Below are 25,862 nucleotides of genomic sequence, written 5' to 3'. Positions count from 1 at the left end.
AGTAAGAAGACCAGATTTTAAGTGTGATTTATTCCTCTTAAATACTGAAAATATATCTGTGGACTTTTCCTTCATTAGAGCCCAAAATGTACGATAAGATATGTAAATCCAAAATATTAGAGATAATAAGATAATGGTCCAAGCAGCTTTTATAATCCAGTTGTTCTCACTGCTTGGCAAGGAGGAACAGTGTCTTTCTCTTGATTGCTATACACTCTAGAAGTTTCCTCATTCCTAGCATAAATGGTTCTCCCAGCCCTGGGCTTTGTCACTGTGGGGGATGCACATGCTGCTAATTTCCCCCCAACAGTCCTTAAGCAGCTCCCTGCAAGTCCCACCTTACGGGGGGGAGAAGAGCGAGGGGTTTGCCCTTCCCAACAACCTTCACGCCGTTTGTGTGCATCCTGCCTGTGTGCTACAGGTTGCTGCTGCACGCTAATCTGATCTGATGCTTTCTCTCTCTTGGAGATTGCTTTTGGTTATTGACTGCCTGAGCGATGCAAGCCCAAAAGGGCCCCAGCACTGGGAGCAGAGCAACGTGATCCAAGGAGCAATCTGGTTTATTCACTCGCTTTCTCTCTCTCCCAGCAGGGAAGTTCATGACTGCCCAATGCAGAGGGACGTTTCTGACATGTCTCAGGCAAGAGCTTGGTGGCACTGTTAATAGAGCATGGCTGTCTCGTTTGTAGGCTCTATTCATCCGACAGCTAAGAATTATCAGTACTGATGCTTCACTCCCTCTCTCTTTTTCTCCAAGCTAGTGATTTGTCTATGTTATGGGTAGGTAAGCTTGACAAAACATTACACATTAGCAGCTGAGACGGTGTTTGAAATGGGAAAATTGCTAGCAAACTGCTCCATTAGAGACCCAAATAACAAATTCTTTCTTTCCCTCAATGAAAGAGAGATAGTTAAGGCCCAAATTAATACATCTGTCTCCCCCACTCTGCAGGGGGAATCACTCTACAAGACAAATGGCTGCTTCACTCCTGAGAGTGTGAGCTGGCTCTACGAACACTGCATTAGGCAGAGTTTTCTATCCTTTGTGTTTTGCCATCCTGGGTGTGAGCAGTACCGGCGCCGGATGAGATGATGAAAAGATTTGCACCTCAGTGAACTTTGAGATGGATTAGCATGGGAATTTGAGTGCTTATTCTTTGCTCTGGGATAGTTTTTCATATTTAACTGCATCGTTTCCCCTATTTGTTTTTTTTTTGGTTTTTTTTCTCTGATGTGTTTACTTTTTCTCTCATTGCTGCAAAGTCATTTAAAGAGAGTGGGAAGAAGGGGGACTTTATTCTGTCTAGCATCATGTTATTACAAGAAAAACAAATCTGAATCCATTGAGCCCTCATACTTTCCAATCTCTGATAATATATTAGGGAAAAGAAAGGAAATTGTTCTTGTCCTTTGATGATGCTGTCAAAGACTCTAAAATAAGGCTTCGAGAGGCAGACAGAGCATTGCTGCGTGTCAGTAGAGGGGGGAGATATGCTTCAAATCATCTAAGTGATACAGCTGGCAGCACGCACAGTGAAATGGGCAACTGAAAGGAAGAACAAAAGCTCCTGAGAGGTTTGAACATGGCCAATTTATTTTATCAGTTTTGTGAGTTCTACTTGTGGAGTCTTTTAAATAGATCTTATTATGAGATACCAGAGGAAAATCAAGGAAAATTTTATTGAGTTGTAAGAAATCTTAAATGTGGGGGATAGTGGTTCAAATGATCAGAATTTAGCCTTTTAGGACTGTCTCTCTTGTACAGAATTCTCAAATGAGCTGTAAAATTGTTTTATAGTATATTCTAGTGATACACCCAAAAAATGAACTCGCCGATGTTGCTTTGCGCTAGCAGAGGTGGTTTTATAGTGTACGACAGAACGTTGTAGTATGCAAGGATAGACCATGAAAAATAGTTTTCCAGAGATCATGTTCTAGGTAAACTACGTCATTTTCTCTGAAGTAAAATGTGACTGTAAAATTTAGAATAGCTTTTCACTTTTTACAGAAAAGAAAAAAAAAGGCTACACTAGGTAAGAACTCTGGTTTTCACTTTATTTGAAGATGGTACCTCTAGCAGTAGCTTCCCATTATATCATGAATAACACTTGTTTATAATTAACCCTTCATCACCTTAAAATTGCCAACACCCCTTCTTGCAAAACCTTGTGTTTCCTAGAGATTTTTAATCCTGTACTGTCCTTCATGTCATTTATAAGTTCAGATGAAGTGAAAGCACAAAGTATTAATACAAATAATCTGTTTTCTACTATTTTAGTTGTGGAACTGCATTGTGGTTTTCGGCCTATGCCCACCAATCTATAACATGCATTTATGAAAAAAAATAAATGGAAGTCAGATGAGTACTTCATACTTTTAAAATACCTGCTTATTTAATGCAGCACTTTATTTAATGCTCCAAGATTAGCTGCATTTTCTGCCCAAATTGGAATCCCCCTGGAAACACACCCTGATGAGAACACGGTGCTGATTTTTGCTTCTCTGATAGGATCCGCCAAACACAGCGCGCTGAGCATACTGTTCTGTGTGGTCTTTAGTCCTTCATTTACAGAAAGCTTCATACAATAAAAAAATGTAAGGTGCTAAGGTGAGAATGTAGCAGCAGATGACAACAGCTTTGTCCATCTATTTCTGTACAGGCCATCTGCTGCAGGTTTTGTAGGAAAGGGTGAAGAATTCAGTACTACTTCAAGAGGCAGCTCTCAAACAACTTTATATATTCATCGCCACCTTTTCTAGCAATTTCTTTTTTTCTTATTACTCAGGATCTGTGGCTATTCCAATTTTGGCTTTTTTCACCCTTTGGGGGCAAAAATTCTTTGTATATTTCCACTTGAGTCACTGAAATTTCCTCGGAACTTTAAGTGATTATAAAAAGGGGCCGTGTTTCCCCCCACCACTGTAATTGAGTTTCCCTGTAAGGACAGCTATGCTGCGCCTACATGCAGCGTGTGTGAACCCCCAATTTCTCTCCACGAGGGAACTGGACAGCCCTGGCCCTGTTTTGTTCCTCGAAGCGTCTGCACAGGAACACTTGGGAGGAGTTAAACGCCAAACTGGCCAACTGACAAGAAGCCTTTATGGGAAAGAGTGTGTGAGCTGCTAATTCTGGTGACAAACACCCAACAATAGGAGCGTGCAGAAGCTTATGGCGATTTGCATTTCACTGTGGACTTGCCAGAAATGAAGCATGTTATATTTAGACCAACTGGAGGGGAAATCTTAGACACTAACTCAAGTCAGAAAACAAGGAATAGAATTAACTCTGATCAAAACCTTAAAAATCGACTGCTACAGAAATAAAAGAGTGCATCCACATTGATGCACAAGTTGACTGTGCAAGTGTCACAACAGTTATGACTTAAATAGCTTCTTAGAGTGTACCTGAGCTGGCAAAATATCTTATTTTGCAGGGGATTTTTCTTTTGTCTATTGAAAGCACATGTCACCAAAAGGATACACTGTGCAATTGAGGGCTAATGGGCCTTACTTGTTTTCTCTACGTTATTCTCAAGTCTTTTAAAAACCATTATTTACTTCTCCTTGCATCTTATTTTATCTCTGTTTCTGGTTTTATTTTTTTTTCTCCCCTCTGCATTGCTGCAGCAGCTCTAAATGACTAGAGTGATTCATTCCGTCATTCCAGTATATTTTCGTGTTTCAATTCTAAACCGTTTCCAACCACAGATTTTTGCTATTGAAACTGTTTCTTTTTATGACATGCTTGGAAAAAATACACTATGTTTGAATAATAAGTAAAAGCTAGGTAAAATCGAATTTTACTTTCGGTTCCAACTCTGATTGTAGAATTTTAGCTGCCATGATCATTTGAATTTGTTGTATGGTGGTCCACTTCTACATTTCTAATTGAGATGAATATTTAGGGTTCATCTGAGAAGACAGTCCTTTCAGCAGGAGTTTGGAGAACTTGCTGACAAAGACTTTAAAATTCTTCTGGGAAGGAACAGAAATTAATCTTAGTGGCTACTGTATGCGATATCTCGAAGTTGCTTATATTTTATGTTAGTGATACATGCGTTTATGGTACTTCATAAAGAATACTTCTTTCAAACCAAATCTCAGAAATGAAAACAACAGCATTTTCATGTAGTCTGGAGCATATTTTAGAATACCTTCAGTATTTGGTAGTTCAAATAGGAATATACAGTCCTTTTTTGTTGTGCTTTAACGCAGACTCCTCCCCCACTAAAAATCTGGATTCAGATTTGCACTTTGTTTTGCAAAGGTATTATTAATGCACATGATGGATATAGGGGGGGAGCTTCAGTATGTTCCCACTGATTGTTGCTCGAGTTGCTCTGACAGTATTATTAATCTGCTAATTAAGACGTCACAATGTAACATAGTTTTTAGTTTAGATAGCTACCTTCTATTTACAAGTTAGTCGAGGAAAGCATCTGCATTTTCTACCTTAACTTTGATTTAGTAGTAATAAAATATACCTGCTATATTTCATTAATTCCATGAACTTTAAAGATGCAATTTCTATAGCTTGTGACTTTTTTCTACACAGATTTAGTGTAATCAGTCAGATGATTTTATTGTCAAAGTTATTTTCTCAGTATTTTCTCCATTTAGTAGCTTTCAAAAGAAAAAATTGTTTCACGTAAAAAGTCTGTAAAATTGTTTTATATTTATATAAAAATTTGCTATCATGTTTAATGTTATTCCTGTCTATAATTGTGTAGTTAACATGTATATTACTGTGTTTGTTTTCAGACGTTTGGAACAAAACCTCATCAAAATCATTCCCCCTGGAGCTTTTACCCAGTACAAGAAGCTTAAGAGAATGTAAGTTTTAATAACCAGACCAACATGCAAGAGCAATCATGAATCTTCTAGCTTCAAGTTCAGTATCTTTATTTTAGAAACATATTGGCAATTTCTATGTTGAAATCACTGGGGATTGCACAAATAATCTCTTCAAAGTGTAAGCAACAATGGAATTTGGTTCAGGATGCCTAACAGTGCATGAAATCCTTACTAATTCTTAATTTCACTTCCTATTATAAATGATGTGAGCTAATTAGTTTTTAGTCTGTTCAAACTTTAAGTCTGCTTCGTCGGAAAATATTTTAAGTTCTATTTTTTCCTCTCATTCATTCTGGTATCTGTGTTCATCACTTCAATTTAGTTGACCCCAGTTATAGCAGGAGCGTATGTTCTTGCAGAGTAGTTAGGATTTTTCTGCAGTGCGTTCAGTGTCCGGATGCTGAAATGGTTTGACTTTACAAGAAAACAAAGAAACCTGCTGGAGCTTGTTTTCTCTGTTTCTTCATCACCAGTAGATACCCAGACAATTGTTTTCTTACTAGCTCTTGTGTTTTCTCTTTGGATTTAAAAAAAAAAAAAAAAAATCCTGCTTTGTAGCAGCACTCTCATGCTGATAACCTGGACATTCCCCCTGATTGGTCTGTCTTTTCATTTTTAAGTGATATATGAGAGGTGTTGTGACAGTAGTACAATGGTAAAACAAGTTACTCCTGCTTCACTGTAGTATCAAGATGTTGATGGGTACCACTGGGACTGGTAACTTCCAGAAGTCATTCAAGCTTTGTAGCTCAGTGCTAAAACTGCTAAAAGGTGCCTTTACAGTTTGTATTTTCTGACGTGAACAATACTTCCTGGAATTAAGGAACTGTCCCCGCATTTCACAGAAGACATTGGATTATCAGATAGCTAATGCTTTTGGAAAGTGAAATGAGCTTGTGCCGTACCTTTGGATTTAAGGGTAAAATTACTCTGTTTGCCAGTAAAACCTATCAAGTTCCTAGAGCTGAAGAGCTGTAAATATGGATCTTAATATTTAACAGGTCAGGTCATCAATCTTCTAGAGTCTCTATTCTTCTGTCTCACTTTCAATATAGCTGTATGTATTTTTAAAGAAGTACTGTATTAGATAGCAAGACAGTAATTTCAATGAAAAATGACAGATCCCTTTTCAGTGACCTAACTTGTAACTTTTTCATTATTGAAGTCACTACTTAGTTCTTTCTGAGGTATGACTAATTTTAGATTTTGGCAATGTTTTACTGTCCTTTCATTTTTCATGACTGGCGAACTCTAGTTTTATGGGAGTTGACCAAAAAATTGTTCTTTAACTTGGCGAGCTGCTCAACCCAATGCTGCACTTACTATGTGAAATGATTAATGTTAGAATTTCACAGGAGAATTCCATTAGCAAGTTATCCTAACAACTTTCTGGAGTATAATTGGCATACTCATTGAGACCCAAACTCATAGTTAAATAACAAGTTATTGTGCCAGATGATCTGTATCAAAGCATAGTTAACGTGACAACATTTTGTGGAAGAACTTGGGATAGGTAGTTAGGCTGCAGAATGTCCCATAACAAACATGATATTTTGCCTTTTGGTCTTTGACCTGTCTCCTCGATAAAGTTTTATTCCTGCTGGACAGGGAGGCTCTAAATTGGGCATCACTGTTGTTACATAAAGTTTAATTGAGTATGTTTGTTCCACTATTTGAAGAGATTATTGACATCATCTTTTCAGTGTGCAAGATTCCCGGTATTGTTAAGGCAAAAATATACTTTGGTCAAAAGACTATCTCTTACAAGAAAAGAATATTCCATCTTTTTCCCTATAGAGGAAGGACATGTTCAATATCACTGAGGTCTTCAGCCTTTCCTAAATTCTGTCCCTTTGATTTCAATGAGTAATGCAATAGCATGATGGTTATTGATTTCATTAATTGGTGCCCTACCCAGGGTACAAATGAACATTGTTGTTGTTGTTGTTACTATTATTGTTCTCAACTATTCGTTATAATAACATTTTTATATAATTCAAAGGATAGTATTAGCGTAACATTGTGATTTGTATTGTATTTTTCTCCTTCTGGTGAATAAATACGTAAGCATGTTAGGGATAATAGACCGCTCACTTGCAGCGCTCTCAGTATTTTGATTGTTTACTGAGTGTTTCCTGCAAGATCATGCAGTTTGGTTCTTAAATAATTGGATAACTGAGATTAATTTTTAGGTAAGAGCCGGTTGTCCAAGATAATATTTATGTAACTTGGTATTAATAGGTCAAGATGCTAGCAGAAGGTGTGTATATGTTAATTTAAGTGTTATATTTATGTCTAGCTGAAGTTTGGTATTTAGAATGTCCCTTCAAGAGCTTCCAGGATGGAAGAGTTATTTGGTGATTGGATTTTCGCAAAGGAGCTGAAACCTTTTGTGTCCTGAACTTCGTCACAATTGCCCACATCTTCTCACACAATTAACTACGTGAAGCTAAATGTGTCTGTCTCAGAAGGAAGATCTGACACCTATAGGATTCAAATATGCTGTTACATTACACAATCTGGGATAATGGTTCCCTTGATTTTCGGGTGAATGTAACAGGTCCTAGTTCTGCGCTTAATTATTCAAAGGCTTTAGAAGAGGTTTGAGGGGCTTGAAGAACATACATCCCAACTCCAGAATTAGAAGTTGTTGTCGTTATTGCATAAAGTATCCAAGGCCAGACATGTCATTTTGAATTCATTTACATAGCAGTTGTGCTTGTACCATAGTTCTGTAACTTCTCACCTACGAGTTCTAAAGTTTATGGCATTACCTCCCATTTTCTCTTTGCTTTTCTGAGGCTTTTAACTAACAAGTTTGTAGCACAAGACTAAGAGCTAGGTACATAGAGTCACTTTGAAAGATGTGGTTGTACCTCTCTAGCTCTGATGCTGGTAGTGGTATTCAATAGAAACATAGAATGGTTTAGATTGGAAGGGGCCTTCAAGATCATCTAGTTCCAACCCCCCTTTCAATAGGCAGGGACACCTTCCACTTGATCAGGTTGCTCAAGGCCTCATGCAGCCTGGCCTTGAACACCTCCAGGGATGGGGCATCCGCAGGTCCCCTGGGCGACCTGTTCCAGTGTTTCACCATGCTCATTGTAAAAGATTTCTTCCTTATATCTGATAGAAATCTCCTCTCTTTCAGTTTAAAGCCATTGCCTCTTGTCTTATCACTATATACCCTTGTAAAAAGCCCCTCTCCAGCTTTCTTGTAGGCCTCCTTCAGGTACTGGAGGACTGCTCTAGCATCTCCCTGAGCCTTCTCTTCTCCAGGCTGAACAACCCCAGCTGTATCAGCCTCTCTTCATAGGAGAGGTGCTCCAGCCTTTCATCATCTTTGTGGCCCTCCTCTAGACTCCCTCCAGCAGCTCCATGTCCTTCTTATATTGGGGGCTCCAGAGCTGAACGCAGCACTGCAGGGGGGGTCTCACGAGAGCAGAGTAGAGGGGCACAATCACTTCCTTTGACCTGCTGGCCACACTTCTTTTGACGCAGCCCACAATACAGTTGGCTTTCTGGAATGCAAGCGCATGTTGCCAGCTCATGCTGAGCTTCTCATCAACCAACACCCCCAAGTCCTCCTCCGTGCTGCTCTCAATCCATTCTACACCCAGCCTGTACTTGTGCTTGGGATTGCCCTGACCCATGTGCAGGACTTTGCCCTTGGCCTTGTTGAACTTCATGAGGTTTGCACAGGTTCATGTCTCCAGCCTGTCCAGGTCCCTCTGGATGGCATCCCTTCCCTCCAGCATGTCGACCACACCACTCATCTTGGAGTCATCAGCAAACTTGCTGAGGGTGCACTCGATACCACTGTCCATGTCGCAGACAAAGATGCTAAACAGCACCGGCCCCAGTACTGACCCAAGGAACGCCACTCATCACTGATCTCTACTTAGACATTGAGCTGTTGACCTCAACTCTTTGAGTACGAACCTCCAGCCAATTCCTTATCCACCAAGTGGTCCATCCGTCAAATCCATGCCTCTTCAATTCAGAGACAAGGATGTCGCACAGGACAGTGTCAAATGCTTTGAACATGTCCAGATAGATGGTGTCAGTTGCTCTTCCTTTGTCCACCAAGGCTGTAACCCTATCATAGAAGGCCACCAGATTTGTCAGGCATGATTTTCCCTTAGCCCCTGAGCTTGGAGGAGGTGATCCTTGAATATTAACCTGCTTTCATGGGCCCCTCTTCCCTCCAGGGCTGTGTCCCATGGTACTCTACCAAGCAGATCCCTGAAGAGGCCAGTCTGCTGTTCTGAAAACCAGGGTAGTGGGTTTGCTGTGCTCCCTCCTTGCTGCCCTAAGAATCTTGAACTCCACCATTTCATGGTCACTACATCCAAGGCTGCCCTTGAGCTTCATGTTCCCCACCATGCCCTCCTTGTTGGTGAGAACAAGGTCCGTCATAACACCTCTTCTCCTTAGTTCCTCTGTCACTTGGAGAATAGAATTTCATGTTGTCAAATTAATTTTACTGTATACGTTAGCAGAAAACACATTGAGATTTCTCAGTCTTCCCAGTAGCTCTTTGGTGTTGCTACTTTTGTCAAGCAGCTTCCAAAAACTAAACCATATATGACATAGATTTTTGCTGAATACTCTTGTCAAATGAAAACATTCCATTTTACATGTTAAAGATAATTAAATAATCTGTTTCTAATAATGTTAGTCAACAAAGAGAATATTCATCCAATGCTATTAATAGTTTTGCATTTGGCTACATCTAAAAATAAATCTTGTTTTGTTTCAAAACCTTTTACAGTAAAGACGTTTAAGCCGTACAGTCGTATGTTTGTATGGTGGCTCACAGGGTATCCTTGCTCCCCTGGTGTGAAGTCAAAACCAATTTATGTCCCTAACTGGTGACTGAGCACAGCCACCCTCCAAGGTGTGTTACACAACCTTTTGAAAGAAGATCTCTACCGTACTGTCAGAGGTGCAGGGAGACTAGTATGAGGTGACTAATGTATTCCCTGCCTGAGTGGAATCCTGATAAGTTTATTACATTTCCAGCTAAAGAGCCACATTTCCACTGAGATACCCTAAACTATGAAAATGAGCCTTATGTGATCTAAATTGACTTAGTTATGCAGCTTAGAAAAACACATATCTCTTTGTCTTGATGCAAATTAAGCACGGAATAGTCCTATAGTCTCCTACCAAAGGAGACCAAAGGAAGGGAACAAAAGTACAAGGACATAATTGAATCCCTTTGCCTCAGTTAAGTCAGAAGGAAATGGAGCCTCCTTATCCAACAGCAGTGGCGCTTTGGCTCTAATGGAAAGGAAATCATGTGTCTAATTATCTTCTAATGCTGATTGTAGTGCATCTGCATGAAGTGAGTGAGTGTCATCACCCAGCATGGCGTTTATGCACGTTCAGGCACCATTAGTTATATACTCATTAGCATCTGGACACGGGGAGAGAGGAAGGATGGAAATGTTGAAGTGTAGCAAATCAATGAAATAGTGCTGAAATACTTGTTTTAAAAACTAGATGCCCTTTTTCAGATGCTTGTCGTTGTTCAGCAAACTCATAATTTCATGTCATTCTAATAGGTTTTAATATGCTTCTCAATAAACAGGGAGCACACATTCACATCAAACTTCTGCTTACATCGGAATTACTAGATAAACAGCAACAAATGCTACCAGGCAGTTTAGACTGGTAAAAAACCTGTATAAAAATAAATATGCCTACTTTCACTGTCACAAATTTAGCTGCCATGAGTTGAGCTGAAGAACCAGAAACCTTCACTGAATGCTGTCCCTGTAGGCAGGATTTTGTAAAAGAAAACATCAGTAGATAGCAGAGCAGTTGTTTCATGAGCTTTATAGAAGAACCAAAGAAAATCTCACTGCATGTAACTAGATTTGAAAACAATTAGAGGACTTAATTAAAATTTTAACCAGCAGAATTTGTAGCTCAAACCTGTATGGAGCAGAAAACTTTCTTACTTTCTGATTACTAAGGTTTTGTTCAAGTGATGTTTATTTGGAGTCTGACTAGGGTCCTTAGCATGTGCCCCAGCAGAAAGAACAGGGAAGATGTACATGAAATACTGTATTGCTCCAGCTTTGGCTGTCAGCGAAAAGGTTTGATACTACTGATGCCACCTGATGCCAACTGTCAGTGAATGCAACGAGGTGGCTGAGAGTTACGCCTGCAGCTAAGCACCTGGTGGCACTGATTGACAGATTGGATTGCAGTGACAGTCGTGATAAGGCACTCCTCTGTTCTGAGCATCTGGGTCCCAAGTGTCCTAAACTTGGCTCCATGTATAAAGAAATTGTGCCGTAGTGGTTGGTTATGGTTAAAATTGAAGGATATGTTCCAAACCAGGAACATACTTTCCCTTGAAAACAACAGCAGGCTAAAACTGAACTCCACTCCGGTGGAATCTCACTGCGACTCCCTGACAGGGTCTGCAGTGCACTGGGTGTTCCCTGCAGTGCTGCTGGCTTCAAAGGATCATGATTTCCATTCAGATGCTCAAAGGCTTTCCCTAGTGTCTGAAAACTCTAGACAGACCTGCCAGTGCTGTGTGGACTCTCTTCTCACCTGCCTCACCAGATCAAGGTCATGGAAGACTTTTGCACTGCTTGTTTTCTCTAGGCCATTAAAAACCAAACCTCACTGGTACAGTGCTGAACTCCTCAGTGGCACTGGTGCCTGCTTTGGGATCAGAGACTAGGTAGTCTGTTTCTCATCACTTTTCCCATTGGTATTAAACAGAGGTGGTGTGGGAAAAGTCTTACCTCAGGAGAATTTTATCATCCTAAGGATTATTGATAGTTTCATATAAATTGAGACTAACTGTTAATGGAATTTCCTAGGGTTTTGATGGGAATTTTTTTTGACTATACTGTATGTTTCCAGTATTTATGAATATGTTCATCTTTACCTCTCATTTACTACAGGATTTCTTCTCTCAGACAAACATAGTCTTGCTGCCTCAGAAGTCATTCCCCTGGGGCCTGACACCATTAATCCCACCATCTTCCTTAATGCATGTCCTGCCAGCACTTTCCAGCTACCTTAGAACCCCTCCTGATGTGATCTATCATTTCACTTATTATCAAAATATGGTCTTCTGTACTGTTCTGAAGTTAGCCTTCCATGCTTACGTTTGAGTCATAGAATCACTGAATGGCATAGGCCGGAAGGGATCTTAGAGGTCATCTAATCCGACCTCCCTGTCATGGGCAGGGGCGCCTCTCAACTAGACCAGGCTACTCAAGGCTGCGTCCAGCCTGGCCTTGAACACCTCCAGGGAGGGGACATTCACAGCTTCTCTGGGCAATTTATTCCAAAGTCTCACCATCCTCGTACCAAAGAATTTCTTCCTAAGATCTAATTTAAATCTGTTCTCCTTCAACTTAAACCCATTTCCCCTTGTCCTATCAGTGGACACTCTTGTAAAACATTCAGACAACCTTTATGCTTTGTCACAGGCTGCTCCTCATGCTTGTGGGCCACCCCACAGAGTCACAATGCAATCCCCATTGTTAATGGTTCTTAAGATGGTTTTATCAACAGTTTTTATTCAGTGGGCTACCTCACTGTTGTTCTACAAAGATCTTCATAAAGCTCTTTGTTTCAGTGTCCATAAAAATGAAAGACCTTATTAACAGGGGAGCTGCCAGTTTTTTCAGGCTGTGGTCTGTAGTACCAAGTGATGTTTTCTGGTCATTCCTGGAATTTGCCTACCTGTGTCCTTGCATAGCTCATAACTTCTCTGAGGTAATATGATCTTTTAGTTCTGTTTTTGTATCAAATGTATCATTCCAATAAACTGCAGCTAAAATATTTTCATCAAATTCCTGTTTACAAATATATTTTTAATCCTCTCTTCTCTTTACAGAGACATCAGCAAGAATCAAATATCCGACATTGCGCCTGATGCATTCAAAGGCTTGAAATCTCTCATTTCATTGTAAGTAGAAAATAGAACTGCATGGGCACTTGGGGAGAGCTTGCATGTAAGAGAGATAAAAATGATAATGTGCTGTCTGGGAGAACTTATGTTTCTGTGTGCAATTGCCAGCTTGTGTGAAGCATCTCATCTTTTGTAAAGGAAAAATTGGTTGTGAAGGTTAGAAGGAGGAACTGTTTACACATCTCTAGTAAGTCCTTTTACAGATGAACACCCCCAAGTTTACCGACTTGTCCACTTCTTCAAAGCCCAGTGCATCAGTTGATCTACTGTGCACGTGCACCTGCAGGCTGACCCGTGCCCCCCAACTCGTCATGGCACACAAGAGCGTCATCATAGCTCAGACACTGTTTGGTGGTGTTAATCAGGGAGGAGTTAGGGGAAATACTTCCATAGTGAATTTTTCTTCTGTATTAAAGAACTGAGATTGCACTCTTTTGTGAGTTTTTTGGTTTATTTGGTTTGGGGATTTTTTTCAGACTGGTTAGGAAAGAACCTGAGCTCTTAAGAAAATGTTTATATATCTTAGCTGTAATTACTGCTTTATTAAGCTGGAAGGGGGCTAAAATATGACTTCATACAGAAGATAAAAGGAAGGTAGAATCTCTTGACAAACATTTATTTCTCTTTATAGAACAGAGAAACTGTTTTAGCACCAAGCTGATTTCAAATACAGCTGTTTCAGCCTAGCTACCCACAGCACTGTTAAACAGTGGAGCCTTTAATGGGTAAAAGGAGCAATACAAGGTCAGAAGCTGCATATGGAGAATGAACTAGAACAGGGTGTTAGAAGGAGCTCCAGGGTCAGACAAGAGGTTAAGCTCTACTGGAATGATCTTTACCTGCATTAATTTTAAAGACAATTTTAAAACATTTAGGTCATTAATACTCATATAACACAGTTTGATTTTTAAGAGTGTAGTTTGTTTCTGAAATCTGCCGTATTTTATTCTCCGAATACTGGATAATTCTAACAACCTATATAACTTGTTGACTAGTGCTAATATTAGAAGACTATTCAGTACTAAACTTATATGTTGCAGTAAACTTCTGAGCCAGAACACAGAAGGATGGGCCTTTTTTTTGTGCCCCGAATCCAGCTGGGAGAATGCCAGAAATACGTATTAAGTGTTGCTAGCCTTTGTTGAATAGTTAGGGTGGTGTTATTCAACATGCTGTGGAAATGGTCAAATCCCTCAATGCTGTCTGGGAACCATTCAGAAAAAGAATGACATTTACTAAACACTACAATTTTGGCTTAGTATGAAACTACTGCTGATGCTGCAATGCTACAGCTTTCTGGTCTTGGCAAACCTCCTGGCTAGGAGCAAGCTGGACAGGCAAGACATTTCTATGGGGATTGACTTCCCAACTAAGAAGTTATTCAGCTATAGCTAATTCATATACCCCCAGGTGGCCTCGGGAGTGGGACAGAACACATCAGAGTGGACAGAGAGGAAATGAGAATATAAACTGGGCAAGGATTGATAGTGTTTTGACTCGCACATAGGAGCAAGTGAAATGACTGTGTATTCTCTGCCCAGTCATCCAAAATGATATTTTAAGTAAATGATGTTTAAATATGTTTGTATCCAAGTGGGTAAAATAGTGCTTAAGTCAATGCTAGGAGGTTACGAGGGGGAAGAGGGAGGGCAAAGAGATGAGATGCCGCCCAGAAACAGCTGTAGTAAGGGAACTGCTTCTGAGCAGTCTTCCCTTTGTTCAGTGTCTGTCTCTCCCTCCGTTTCCTTCTACCGCAGCCACACAAAGCTGGTGCAACACACAGTCTGTTTCTCCTCTCTTTGGCAGACTGATTTCTAGGACAGTGTTGACTCCAGCCCTGAAATTGTCAGCCTCCTCCTCTAGGTTCAGTTGTCCATTGTGCTTGCGATTAGTTTTTACTTCTTTTGAAAGGCTTTACTCTTGCTGTTGGTTGCAGGTGGGTCTTACAAATGTTCTCCCTGTGGCTGATAGGCAAGAGTTAGTGCCCTGATCTTTCACGGCCTGCCACCCAGACCTCTGACAGGTTCTTCCCTGCTGGTTACTTCTGTAGTTGTTTCAGCTTCAGAGCCCTAGGTATCTTTATGGAGCAAGATTATCTGCTGTTCTGCAGAATCTGGGTTTCTCTGAAGAAACCTCCCCCAGGTTTCTACTTCTGAGAAGTAGAGGATCTTCTTTCATCCGATCTCTGCTATAGCCACCAGTCCAGTTCTGTCAACCACAGAAAGACAACTAAGTGCAAGAGAAGGTGATTCCTTTGAAGTGCCAGCCCTCCCAGTGAAACTGCCAAAGGAGAAGGAACAAGGAGGTAGAAATGAAGTAAGACAGTTTGCTTACTAGTGTTTTCTCGTTTAAGCAGCTCACTCTTTTTGGTGCCTAAGGCCCCAATAACTTTAGTCAGCTGCATGCCCTGAAGGAGCAGTGCTCTGCATACAATGCCTCTGCTCAGCTGAGAGTGACTTTGTTTTTCATATATGTTAAGTCAAACGTGATCGGTGGCATACATTTTAATGAGACACCATTGAGGTTTAATCTGCGCGCAGAGCAGCAGGACTTTTCAGCTAGCTGAGTTAAAACAGGAATACAGGGGGCGGGGAATATTAATGCACAAATGAAAGTAAGCAACTTTGTTTCCATTAAAAATGAAGCACTGCTGTACTGCCTAAGATCCTTGTTTTTTTTTCCCCTGCATTATGCCCATTTTCTGCTCCTTCCTTTACTCCCTGCTTGCATGCAATTGCAGTGCTCCCTATGGGTCTGGGAGAGTGAAAGTGCTTATCTGGAAGACAGCCAACATTGTTAGTCTAGCTGGCTAATGGAGACCTATATATAGTGGGTTGCTACTCTGCTTCCTTCTGAAGTTAACTTAGGTTAGTGTTTCCAGACAGAACCGTTTCTCAGAGTACTCTGCCTATTGTACCTATGTAGAAATGGGGGAGGGGGGGAAGTATATTATAGTTTTCTAAACACAGGAATGTTTATTACAGAAGCAGTTTCCCCTAGAATGTGTCAAACAAATCTTTTTAAAGTGCTAAGTGATCCATATGCTAGCGGGTCATATGTTTTTATTTTAAATCTATGTATTTTCTCTAACACAAGATCCACCTATGGGAGTCAAATCACTCACAAAATCTTAGCGCTTTAAATAAGCCATTTCTACCTTCGGTTTTCTCTGCATTTAGCAAAACAGAGACAAGCAAGCTTTTTCTTGTAAGGGCTCAAGATTTCTCCATTCCCCACACAGAGGAAAAAAAAAAAAATGTTTTCCCCATGCCCACTTTTCAGTGGGACTTTGCTCCCTATTCATAAAATGACTGTGTGAAACAAGGAATTTTACTCTGTTTTTCTTAGAAATATTTGAGCATGTACATAACTTCTCCACCCCTGGTTCTGACAACAATTGAGGAACCAGAATCGTTCTTCAAGAACATTTCTTTTCTTTCTTCCCAGAGTTTTCTGGCTTTTCCCTTTCCCTTTGTTGTATCATATGCAGGCAGCATTGTGAGTCGCTGGTCAGCTCTGGACCTATATGTTCTCTGGATTTAATTCTGTTACAGTGTCTGAAGTTCCCTTGCAATATTTAGGCCCTAGGGCTTAGACCCTTACCATGTTTTTGATATGAACCAAACTTCAAACCTGTTTATGGACAAAACTGAAGATACAGTAAGATCCAGCCTCTGGTTTTGAGAGAACAGATTTGTGGAGAGCTTGCTATAAAGCCATTGTGGAAAATGGAGGGTGTTGTGGATCAAGGCATGAAAAAAACGGGTCTTTAGTCTTAAAGATGCTGCTGTGCGTTTTGGGAGGAAGAAGTTATGTTGCAGCAGTGATAGCTGTTGGACAAATAAACTGCTTGTCTATAACTAAGTCTCCCCTCTTGAAACAGTAGAAGTATTTATCTGTCTCAAAGAGAACGATACAAGGGTGTTTACATTGAAGGCTGAGAGATGTAGTGATACTGCAGTACTTGGGACCATATGAGATATCCAAGACGAGAAACAAATAATTAGAATTATTTGAATCTTAAAAAATAGTAAGCAGAACAGATGTGAGCGAGCCGTGGTAATGTAGCCACGGCTTTTGTGTTGGAGGGATTGGTCTTGCCATCCAGTACTTCTTTCCGTATAGACGTGAGAGCAAATAGTACCCTTGCATTGAGAAGTGTGGCAAAATTGGTTGATTACAAAAGAATGTGTTATCTTAACTTTAAGCAAAAGTTTGAGAAATGCTCTATTTGTAGTATATTGTATTTGAGTTACGTAGAGTTGCGCTTTGCTGGAGTTGGAGTGGTTAATAACTCGGTGCAGAACGTGAGAGCTAAGTTATTAATAGTTTCATGTTTCAAGATGGCTACATGCACTTTCTGAAGTAAATTAATTTTTCATTTAATCAACTCAAAATTTGTCTAGTATCAGAGAGAGGATTGTATCAGCATTTGGTTATTGTTAATAGTATTAAAGATAAATGTTATTCTTGGGGTCAGTAGACTTCCCACAAGCGTACGTTTGGAAGGCCATATCCAGACTGTCTGGGGACGTTTTATGAGATATGACAAAATAGTCTAAGCCTTCAGTGTGTTAAACTGAATGAATAAATTTTAGACCACTGCAGAGGGAGAATTCCTTTGCTTTTGTTCATATACTGAATTAAGCCAGTGCACAATTTAAAAGCTTAGATCAGCCTGGGCACAAAGACAAAAGACAGCTTAGATTTTGACATAGCAGTCCCATTTAGACCATCATCTCCTGGGTGATGATGTATGTGGTGTCATTCATGGTGATTTGAAGTCTGCAATAAAACACTGTCTATTGCAATAACTTATTTTATTGCCAAACTTATTTTAAGGTAACAAATTGCTTTGGATGGTTTTACTGTGATTTATTTAGCCTAACTTGTTCTGAAGAAATATGAAATAGTGCAGGGAAAAAAATTTACATGTCTAACTTTCTTTCAGATATTAGAAATTTATGGCTGTTTTTACCCCTATCAATTCCTCCTCTTTTGAAAACTTGAATTCTTATTGAGCCTGTGCCATTGTATGCAGCTTGGGAAATATAATTCTTCCTAGCGAGAATTGTTTTCACAGCCTGAAGGAAAGTTAAAAGCATTCTGAGGACTGAAAAAGACATTGCATAAAGTCAAAATTTGACACCAGTAAGAATGTTTCAGCCAAGCCAAAATAAAGGATCACTTATCTGGAAACCATATGGTCTAGAGTAAGGGATTCTGTGCTAGGCTTTCATACCACCAAAAATTTCTGTGTCACCTTCCTGGGCAAAATCTTTATATTCTGGGATCTGACTTAACGAAGCACCTAAACTGCAGTTATGTTTACAGGTAAGGTAGGCCGACGAACCGTGAAACAAAGACAACGCAGCAATTATTGTTTCACACCCGTAGAAGGTGGTATGCTAAACTGCAGTGCGTATGGAAGACCAGGTGTTGGTTAAGTCTCTGCAAATTCCTTAATCTTAAAACTATTCAAGAAGTCAGAATGTCTAGAGATTGTGAAGAATCAGTGAGATGCTTGTGTTTCAAGGCCCTGCCGCTGAAGGTTTGTTACGTGCTGAATTACATCCTCACCCGAGATAACATACTTGTTGCTGTGTGAGGTTCCAGTGCTTGCTTTGTCTGCTGTGATTTAGATTAATCTATGCAGTGACTATTTTCACTGTTTAATTTTTATTTTTAACTACTTAGAACATCAGTTGGATTAACGTGCAAAACTTGAAGTTTAGTAGTAACAATTCATTGTTTAACTGGAAACTTAATATTTATTTGTGTATTGGAATAGATAGAATTTTGGGGCAATATTTAAATATGATGCCAGAATCAGACTAAAGAAGCACACCACCTCGTTATGACTTTTCTATATTTGTATAATTTCTTATTGCAGATCCATAATAACTCTTCAGCTGAACAGGGTGCTTCTTCCAGGGATCTCCTCCAATGCTTGCAGTGCAGCCAAGGGTCTGTGCTTTATGTGCATTGTCCTTCCCATTGTTTGGAAGGTTGATGGCAGCCTGAAAACTGCTGCAAGTTGTGGGCCGATCTGCCAGGCACTTTTGAAGAACTGCAGCTTGTGGTTTGTGGCCGTGCATTTAGCTGTGAACTGGCAAGCTGATGGTCCTATGTGCCGCTAAGAATATAGCCCTCAGATGGCTCAGCTGCGCCTGTGCCGTAGCAGCAACTTGCTGATGTTAGAAAGCCACCTGCAAAACATTTGAGAAAAGTTTGCTTGAGTTAAAAATACAGAGAATGATTCTTCACACTGGTCATTCTGGTATTAGGTATACCTACCGTGCGGAAAAGGTACTGCACTGGCAAGTCTGATGTGTTTGCACATCTTTGAGTGTTTTCTCCGATCAGACTTATTTCCATCTTTGTAGAATAAACTCCCACGTGTGGTAAGAAGAGAAAGAAAAGAACAGTAAGAAGAAGGATACCTATTCGCTTCTCAGTCAGCTTTGGCTTAGTCTCTAGTGACTACTTTCAAGATTAGCATTGTGAATATAGAATAAAACTATAGCTGACTTTTCTCTTTCTCTCAAAATGTACATCAGGTAATATCCTCTCCACCTCACAGTAAATGACGTTCGTGGCTACCTTGGTCTCCCCGCAAAGCTGAGAAGCAAATGAACAACCTGGAGCACACAAAAATTTTAGTAATTTTTTTGTGTTCTAATAAATGTCATTCTGATTCACTGATTTGCTATTGGCAGCAGTTACTGAGCTGATTTTACTTTTATTACGTATTAACTTCGTTAGTGTATTTTTTAATAAAAAATATTTTGGGTCTAAAATTTGAGGTGCCCTGGGGACTGAAGGACATGTGTGTTCCCATGCCAAAGTGAAAATACAGTTTTAGAACTTGTAATGCCATAGGCAAATCTCCTAAAATTTATCTCTATTGATAAAAGCATTGGAGATTTAAATGAAGTTCCTGAATTGACTGGCTGAGTTTCCTGTTGTGTGGTCTTTTGAAGTTATTTTTTTATTTGGAGTTTTCGTTTGGTTTCTTTTTTCAACATTGCAGAGTGTACCTAACCTGGGCAGTCTTTTCTGCAGGCTAACTCATTCATGGCACTATTAGGAGTGTAGCAGTTGGTACATTCAGAACAAAAGCATCCTGCATCAAGAACCTGACCAGTATTCATGTTTGTTGGTATGAGTATGCTTTCCTGTCCTAAACAGAAAAAATGAGAACTGTAAGCAAAGCAAAAGTTTCTGTGGTTTCTATTAGAGTAAATGGAAATAAGGAGCTCGAGAAACGAGATGCAGTGCATTATGTATCTCCCCTCCCCTCCTCTTTGCTTCTTTCTGTAGGACCGTTTGACTTCAGCTCTGGCGTGGCAGGCAGACAATGGCATTAGCTAATTTGGCTCTGCCTAGTGCTGAACATGAATATGAATTAGAGACAAGTGCCTGAGCTCTCATACTGACTTTTGTTTAGCTGTTAATTTGTTTGAATGTTAATGTGCCACATGCACATAAGCCCAATTACGTTTGGAAATGCTTGTTTTCTTTTGTGACTTCTGAAAATCGGAGCTTTGTTTTATCTTATAAGCTATTTTAATTAGTTTTATTTTGCTGAAAATAATAAAGTGGATGTATAAACACGTCCAAGGTTTTAAATTCAGTGGAACACTGCACTATGACCTTGTGACTCTTTAATTAAAATTAAATGAAAAATCGCTCTAATAAGAGTCTTACTTTGATATTTGCGTTTAGTAGTGTCGTAACTAACCACTGCACTGGGTGCGAGCGTTGAGATTTCTCAGAGGTTTTACTTTACAGAAGTGTTTTTACCTCTACAGCCAGAATATCCCTTAGGCTGGAGTGGGGATTTTTTTACTTCTTTCCATGGGTGTTTGGTAAAGCGTAGCTTCTGAACTCGTTCTTGTATGCTGCAGTGTTGCACATCACGGATCAGCGTTGGTGATCCTGCTACTTCGCAAAACTAAGGAAGATGTTCATCTAACGTCACAGAGCTTATAATCTAAACTTTGTATGCAAATGATGTGCTTGCTAAGGAAATGTTGTTCAGAAAGAATGGAAACTGAAAGGGAAATAGGCTGGATTCTGTGGTCATTAACGTAATATTTTAACCTTTTATAAATATTTTATTTGCAGAGGTTTTGCTTTTGCTTCCTGATATGGGCACTCACATCAGTTACTCTGTTCAGAAATAAGGCTATGAGTCAGTCAACTGGATGTTGTTTTAGAGCCCAGTGAAATTCCAGTGACTTGAATATTACCTCGTACTTTGAAACTGCTATCTAAATGGACCTGCTAGGCTTTTCAAAGTTCAGCCCTCGTTTCTGTCTAGTTTTGAGTAGAGCATAAAAATCTACATACATTGCATGAAATTTTGTTGAAGTAGGAAATTCTGTGTGTCTTCTGCAGCTGAAATTAGGAAACAATTAGAAAAATTTAGTGGTACCAGCATTCATTACTCACAAAAAACACTAACTGTAACAGCACAATAAAAGCCCACCTCCTGACTCTGCAATAGATAAATACAAATTAATTTACTTTTTTTTTAAAGAAATTATAATGCTGGATGATCATTAGTTTCTTGGATAGCAGTTCACTCCCTGCTGAACTTCAAAAGTAATGAAAAAAGAAGTTTCGAGTCTAGAGTTTCTTATCTAAGTGGTGTTATTTTATTTAGATTCGTTTTATTTAGGCTCAGAAATGAGCTGATCTAGGAACTCTCCCACAGAGGTAATATACTTCCAATGACTGATGAAGAGTAAACTGAAGTGACAATACTCTGGGAAGGCTAGGGGGTATTGTAAATGGTCCGTCATGCGAAGTGTTTGCTTTTGAATATGTTCAACTCACCATGATGTTTTAAATGTTGAAAGATAGGGTGAGTCAGGATTTCATCCAGCATCCAAGCCTCGCATGGCTGTTTGATTCATTGCTAGCATATTATTCCACATTAAAAAATTAGGGAATTAACCAGTTTAGTGACACATGAGCAACAAAGTTTTGGCATGAGCTGGTTTATAACCATTTCCCATGTCTTATGTAGAGCATAGAAATTACATGTATATTGTTTTCCCCAATTTGAAAGCTATTAAAAGGCATAAAATTTTCAGAGGGAGCCTAATCTTATTCCCTTTCACCCATATAAGCTCCTAACTCACTTTACGGTTTTGGCAAATTTTGTTAACTTGCAGAAATGACATGAGTAAATACTTTAGCTGTTGTTGAAATTCAGGAGTTTCTGTCATATATGATTTCAGTCTGATCCCTAGGTAACAGATCTTAGCATTAATAGTAGTTTTGTCTGTTTCCTTTGTTCCATTTCTGATGATACTATATGTGTATTTTTCCACTGAAAAGGAAATATTTTTAATATTAGAACTGAATCATGGATATCAGGTTGTATATATTTATGGTTGAATAAACATATAGAGTGACTCTCATTTGTGTTATTAAATCTTTACTAATTTTTGTAACTATACTATACCTAAATTATTTTTGATTTTCTGAAATACATGTCTATTTCCAGTTCAGGTTAAATTTCTTGATATTAGCAAGTTGAAATTGTAGCAGCAGCTGGTGAAGCCATACTATTTTATCCAGTGATGCCTGTGTCACTTTTCATTCCAATTATTATATCTTAAGAGATTCAGTTATATGAAATTTCATCTACAACCAGCTTGTACTCCCTGGCTTTTAAATTCAGTATCTCTGAGCAGAATTCTAGGTTTTTGCATCAGACAATGTGCCTTTCAATGGTTAAAATATTTCTAAAAGGAATGGGAAAAAATCCCTCAACAAAATGAAAAATATTTCAGATACGGTTTTTGGATTATGTCCAGTTTCTACATTAAAAATGCTTTCCAACACCAGACGAAGCCTGAATCATAACGACTCATTTAATACCATGTGCTCCCTGAAAAGAAAATGAGATCAGTAGTTAAATGAAATGCCCACAGATCCTGGGCATGGTGCACAAGATCAATAAAGATGATAATGCAGAGATGTGGGAGGACACTAAACTGGTCTGTTACTTAAGATTTATTTTGTCTTCCTGTATCTTTCAGAGTGCTCTATGGAAACAAGATCACAGAGATTCCCCAGGGCCTTTTTGATGATCTTGTGTCTCTGCAGCTGCTGTGAGTATTATCCCTTCCTCTTCTTTATTTTACAGACTAGCGAGATTTACTGTTTTTTCAGCTTCTGGCATTAATATAATCACCTTTTCCACTGAAAACTTACTGGGACGTGCTAGTCTGTTGTTTCTGTGTCAGGCAAGAGAGGGAGGCAAGGGCTGGGAAAAAAAAAAAAAGAAGATGCCAACAGTTTTATAGCACAGTGTGTACAATGGGCGATAGACACAGAGGGTTTAAGTGTGGGGAGGAAATGAGAGATGCGGTGAGGTCCAAGAAAGGAAATTTGGTCACTGGCTGATGTGCGGGCGGGGATGCCATCTGATTGTTTTTACACATTTAGCATTTGTGACTGAATGTGTAGATCCTTGAGGGCTACTGTGTTGCAAATGCCTGCACATGCAAGGAAAACCGCAAAGATCTTGTTTTTGCAAACCATCCTCAGTTCCATATTTTTATTATGCCATATGTGACTTAGTTGCAAGAGAAATGATTTCAGAATGTATTGTATTTCCAAGTATTTTATGCCATGTGTGATTTAAAATGCAGTCATGATCAGAGGTAGGAGATATACCATACACTTTTCAGTATTTATTAATATAGCATAAAAAATTTCAAATGTGGCATTGGAAATTTCACTCGTTCTTGTCTCCATAATCACACTGGGAACCAGTACCTCCTTCAAAGAGAGGGAAATCAGCCAGTCAGTAGGGGGAGCAGAATGGAAGTGAGTTTAATATGTATTCCTAATGGATGATGCACTGAGAAAGTGAAGGTGATATATAATAAATTAATTAATTCTGGTTTATATCACACACAACCCTCCATCCTCAAACAATAAATTATATAAAATAAAAAGTAGCTTTTAGACATGTTATTTTAAGTCTTTCTGACTGTCTTGACTTAACCAGAAATGAATATTGAAAAGTTCATTATTGCCATTGAATGTGTCGCTCTGTGATTGCAGTCTTTGCCGCACTTACATGCTGTATAAAAATAAGCACAAATTTAGATTGGAAATCCCTGAGCAAAGCCACAGAACTAAAATATGAAATAGCGGAAATTGCTCTATATGTTAAGTGAAGGGCTATTCAGACACGCAATTTATCCATAAGATCTGAATTGCAAACACGGACCACCCTGTTCTAGAGAAGGACAAGCACGAGCACATGCGGTTTGGTTATGGCCATCCTTGAGCTGTGACGGTGGGAAGCTCTTCACTCCTCCTGCACACAGACCATTATTTTGTCTTCCCCTTGTGCACATGGGTTTTCTGGCAGCTCCTTTCCTCTCTCCTGTCCCATACCTTGCCAGTCTGTTAGTACTTCAGTGTCTTCATGGCCAGCCTGTGCATGCACTAAGAGAAGACAGTGTATTTAAAGGGAGGGGAAGATTGCCATGTATGAGAACAATGAGCATGAAAGTTTTTAGCAGGTGGGACTCGGTACTGGTATATAACTCGGTACTGTTGATATAACTGGTATGTCAGCCATTGTCAGGCTCGGGTTGTGCTTAGTAAAATGAAGACACTGCAAGCAAAAGGAGAGCTAAAACTTAACTTGTCACTTTCACCTCTGAGAAAGAAACTATATTAAAAAAATCTGAGCTTTATCATACTCCTCCTCCCAAAATATTTTATGGTTACAAGTTCGAAATGATACACAGTGACTCTGTCTAACCCAGGACACTTTACAGATAGGATCTTTCCCAGTAGGAAAAAAAAAAAAAAAAAAATCACTCAGCACATAGTTCACAGTGTCCTGTAAAAATGTGGGTCTGGAACTTTTGCATAAATCATTGAGCACATTTGAACACCTTTATACTGTAGTCCTTGTGTGCATGTAGTGCAGGCTTTCAATGAATTACATATTTAAGCCCAGATGCAGTAATTTTCTAGTCTGAATTAGCTCAAGTGATGCCTTTTTGTTAAGGGGGCAAAATCTATGTGCCGGAGAACCATTAAAAGGTGTTGTACTTCAACCATTTAAACATTCTCAAGCTGAGAAGATATAAGTAGGTTGCCCTATAATGGGATTCCCAGAGTATTAGGGTTCTGGGGCCTTTAAGGGTCGTCTTAAAAGTGCTTGAATGTAAAGTAGCTCTTGGCAGGAGGGCATTGAATGGTCATGTTTTAATGCAAACAAATGTGTGCACACTTTTTCTGATCGTAGAATGGTTTGGGATGGAAGGGACCGTAAAGATCATCATTGCTTTGAAGCAGCTATTACAGGATTTCTTGTATTATTTTAATGGATATGAAAAAAATAACTGGCATTCGTTGGTTTTAGACCTGCTGTTGAACAGTTGGAAGAGTGCCCTATGTTTAGATCTAATCTAGTGTTCAGTGGGCTCTAGATTGGATTTCTTCTTATTAGTCTGGAGACATACTGATAAGAACGCTCTGATTAAGGTGTCCTGGTAGCCGGCATAAATTTCCTAAGCTTGAGCTGGAGCATTTTTGAAAATATACTGCCATTATGGTAAAGCAGTACACAATCAGAAAAAGGAAGCTGTTTTGGGTCCTGTATAAAATTGTTGAGATTGTATTTAGAAGGAAAAAATAATTACTGTGAAATTACAGAGCAGATAATATTGTTATTTACTGGTTTGGATAAGACTCAGAGTCTCTCAGAAATGTCATTATCCTTCTGTTCAAATATACCGTCACAAAATAGGCCCAGCTTATTCCACTTTTATTCTGGCAGAATTGTTTTGTGTGAGTGCCTTACATCTGCTGACAGTACCACTGATGTCAGAAACACCACAGCTGGGTAAAGTAAAGCTCAACTCAGGCACGACAGCATCTTAACCGGCCCCATTTGACTTTGGTGTGTGGAAAATGGAGAATTCAGAACGGGTTTTAGACCGCCTGGCTAGCATTAGAATTCCGTATTTCTGTCATATAAGACAGAGGTAGGTAAGCCGATATTATT

The 25,862-nt window shown here is 39.4% G+C and overlaps 1 protein-coding gene across 1 annotated transcript in view; it reads left to right on the top strand.

Annotated features, from left to right (window-relative positions):
- SLIT3 (slit guidance ligand 3) overlaps positions 1-25,862 on the top strand; it is a 526,008-nt gene that overhangs the window by 349,725 nt on the left and 150,421 nt on the right. The window contains exons 10-12 of the mRNA XM_086621882.1: positions 4,762-4,833; positions 12,731-12,802; positions 22,864-22,935. Of these exons, the coding sequence (XP_086478008.1) occupies positions 4,762-4,833; positions 12,731-12,802; positions 22,864-22,935 (216 nt within the window). The remainder of the gene's footprint in view (positions 1-4,761; positions 4,834-12,730; positions 12,803-22,863; positions 22,936-25,862) is intronic.

Source organism: Tauraco erythrolophus, chromosome 16, assembly GCF_009769465.1.
Source record: "Tauraco erythrolophus isolate bTauEry1 chromosome 16, bTauEry1.pri, whole genome shotgun sequence".
In the NCBI taxonomy this organism is placed as follows: domain Eukaryota; kingdom Metazoa; phylum Chordata; class Aves; order Musophagiformes; family Musophagidae; genus Tauraco; species Tauraco erythrolophus.
This window is presented reverse-complemented; position numbering and strand designations above follow the sequence as displayed.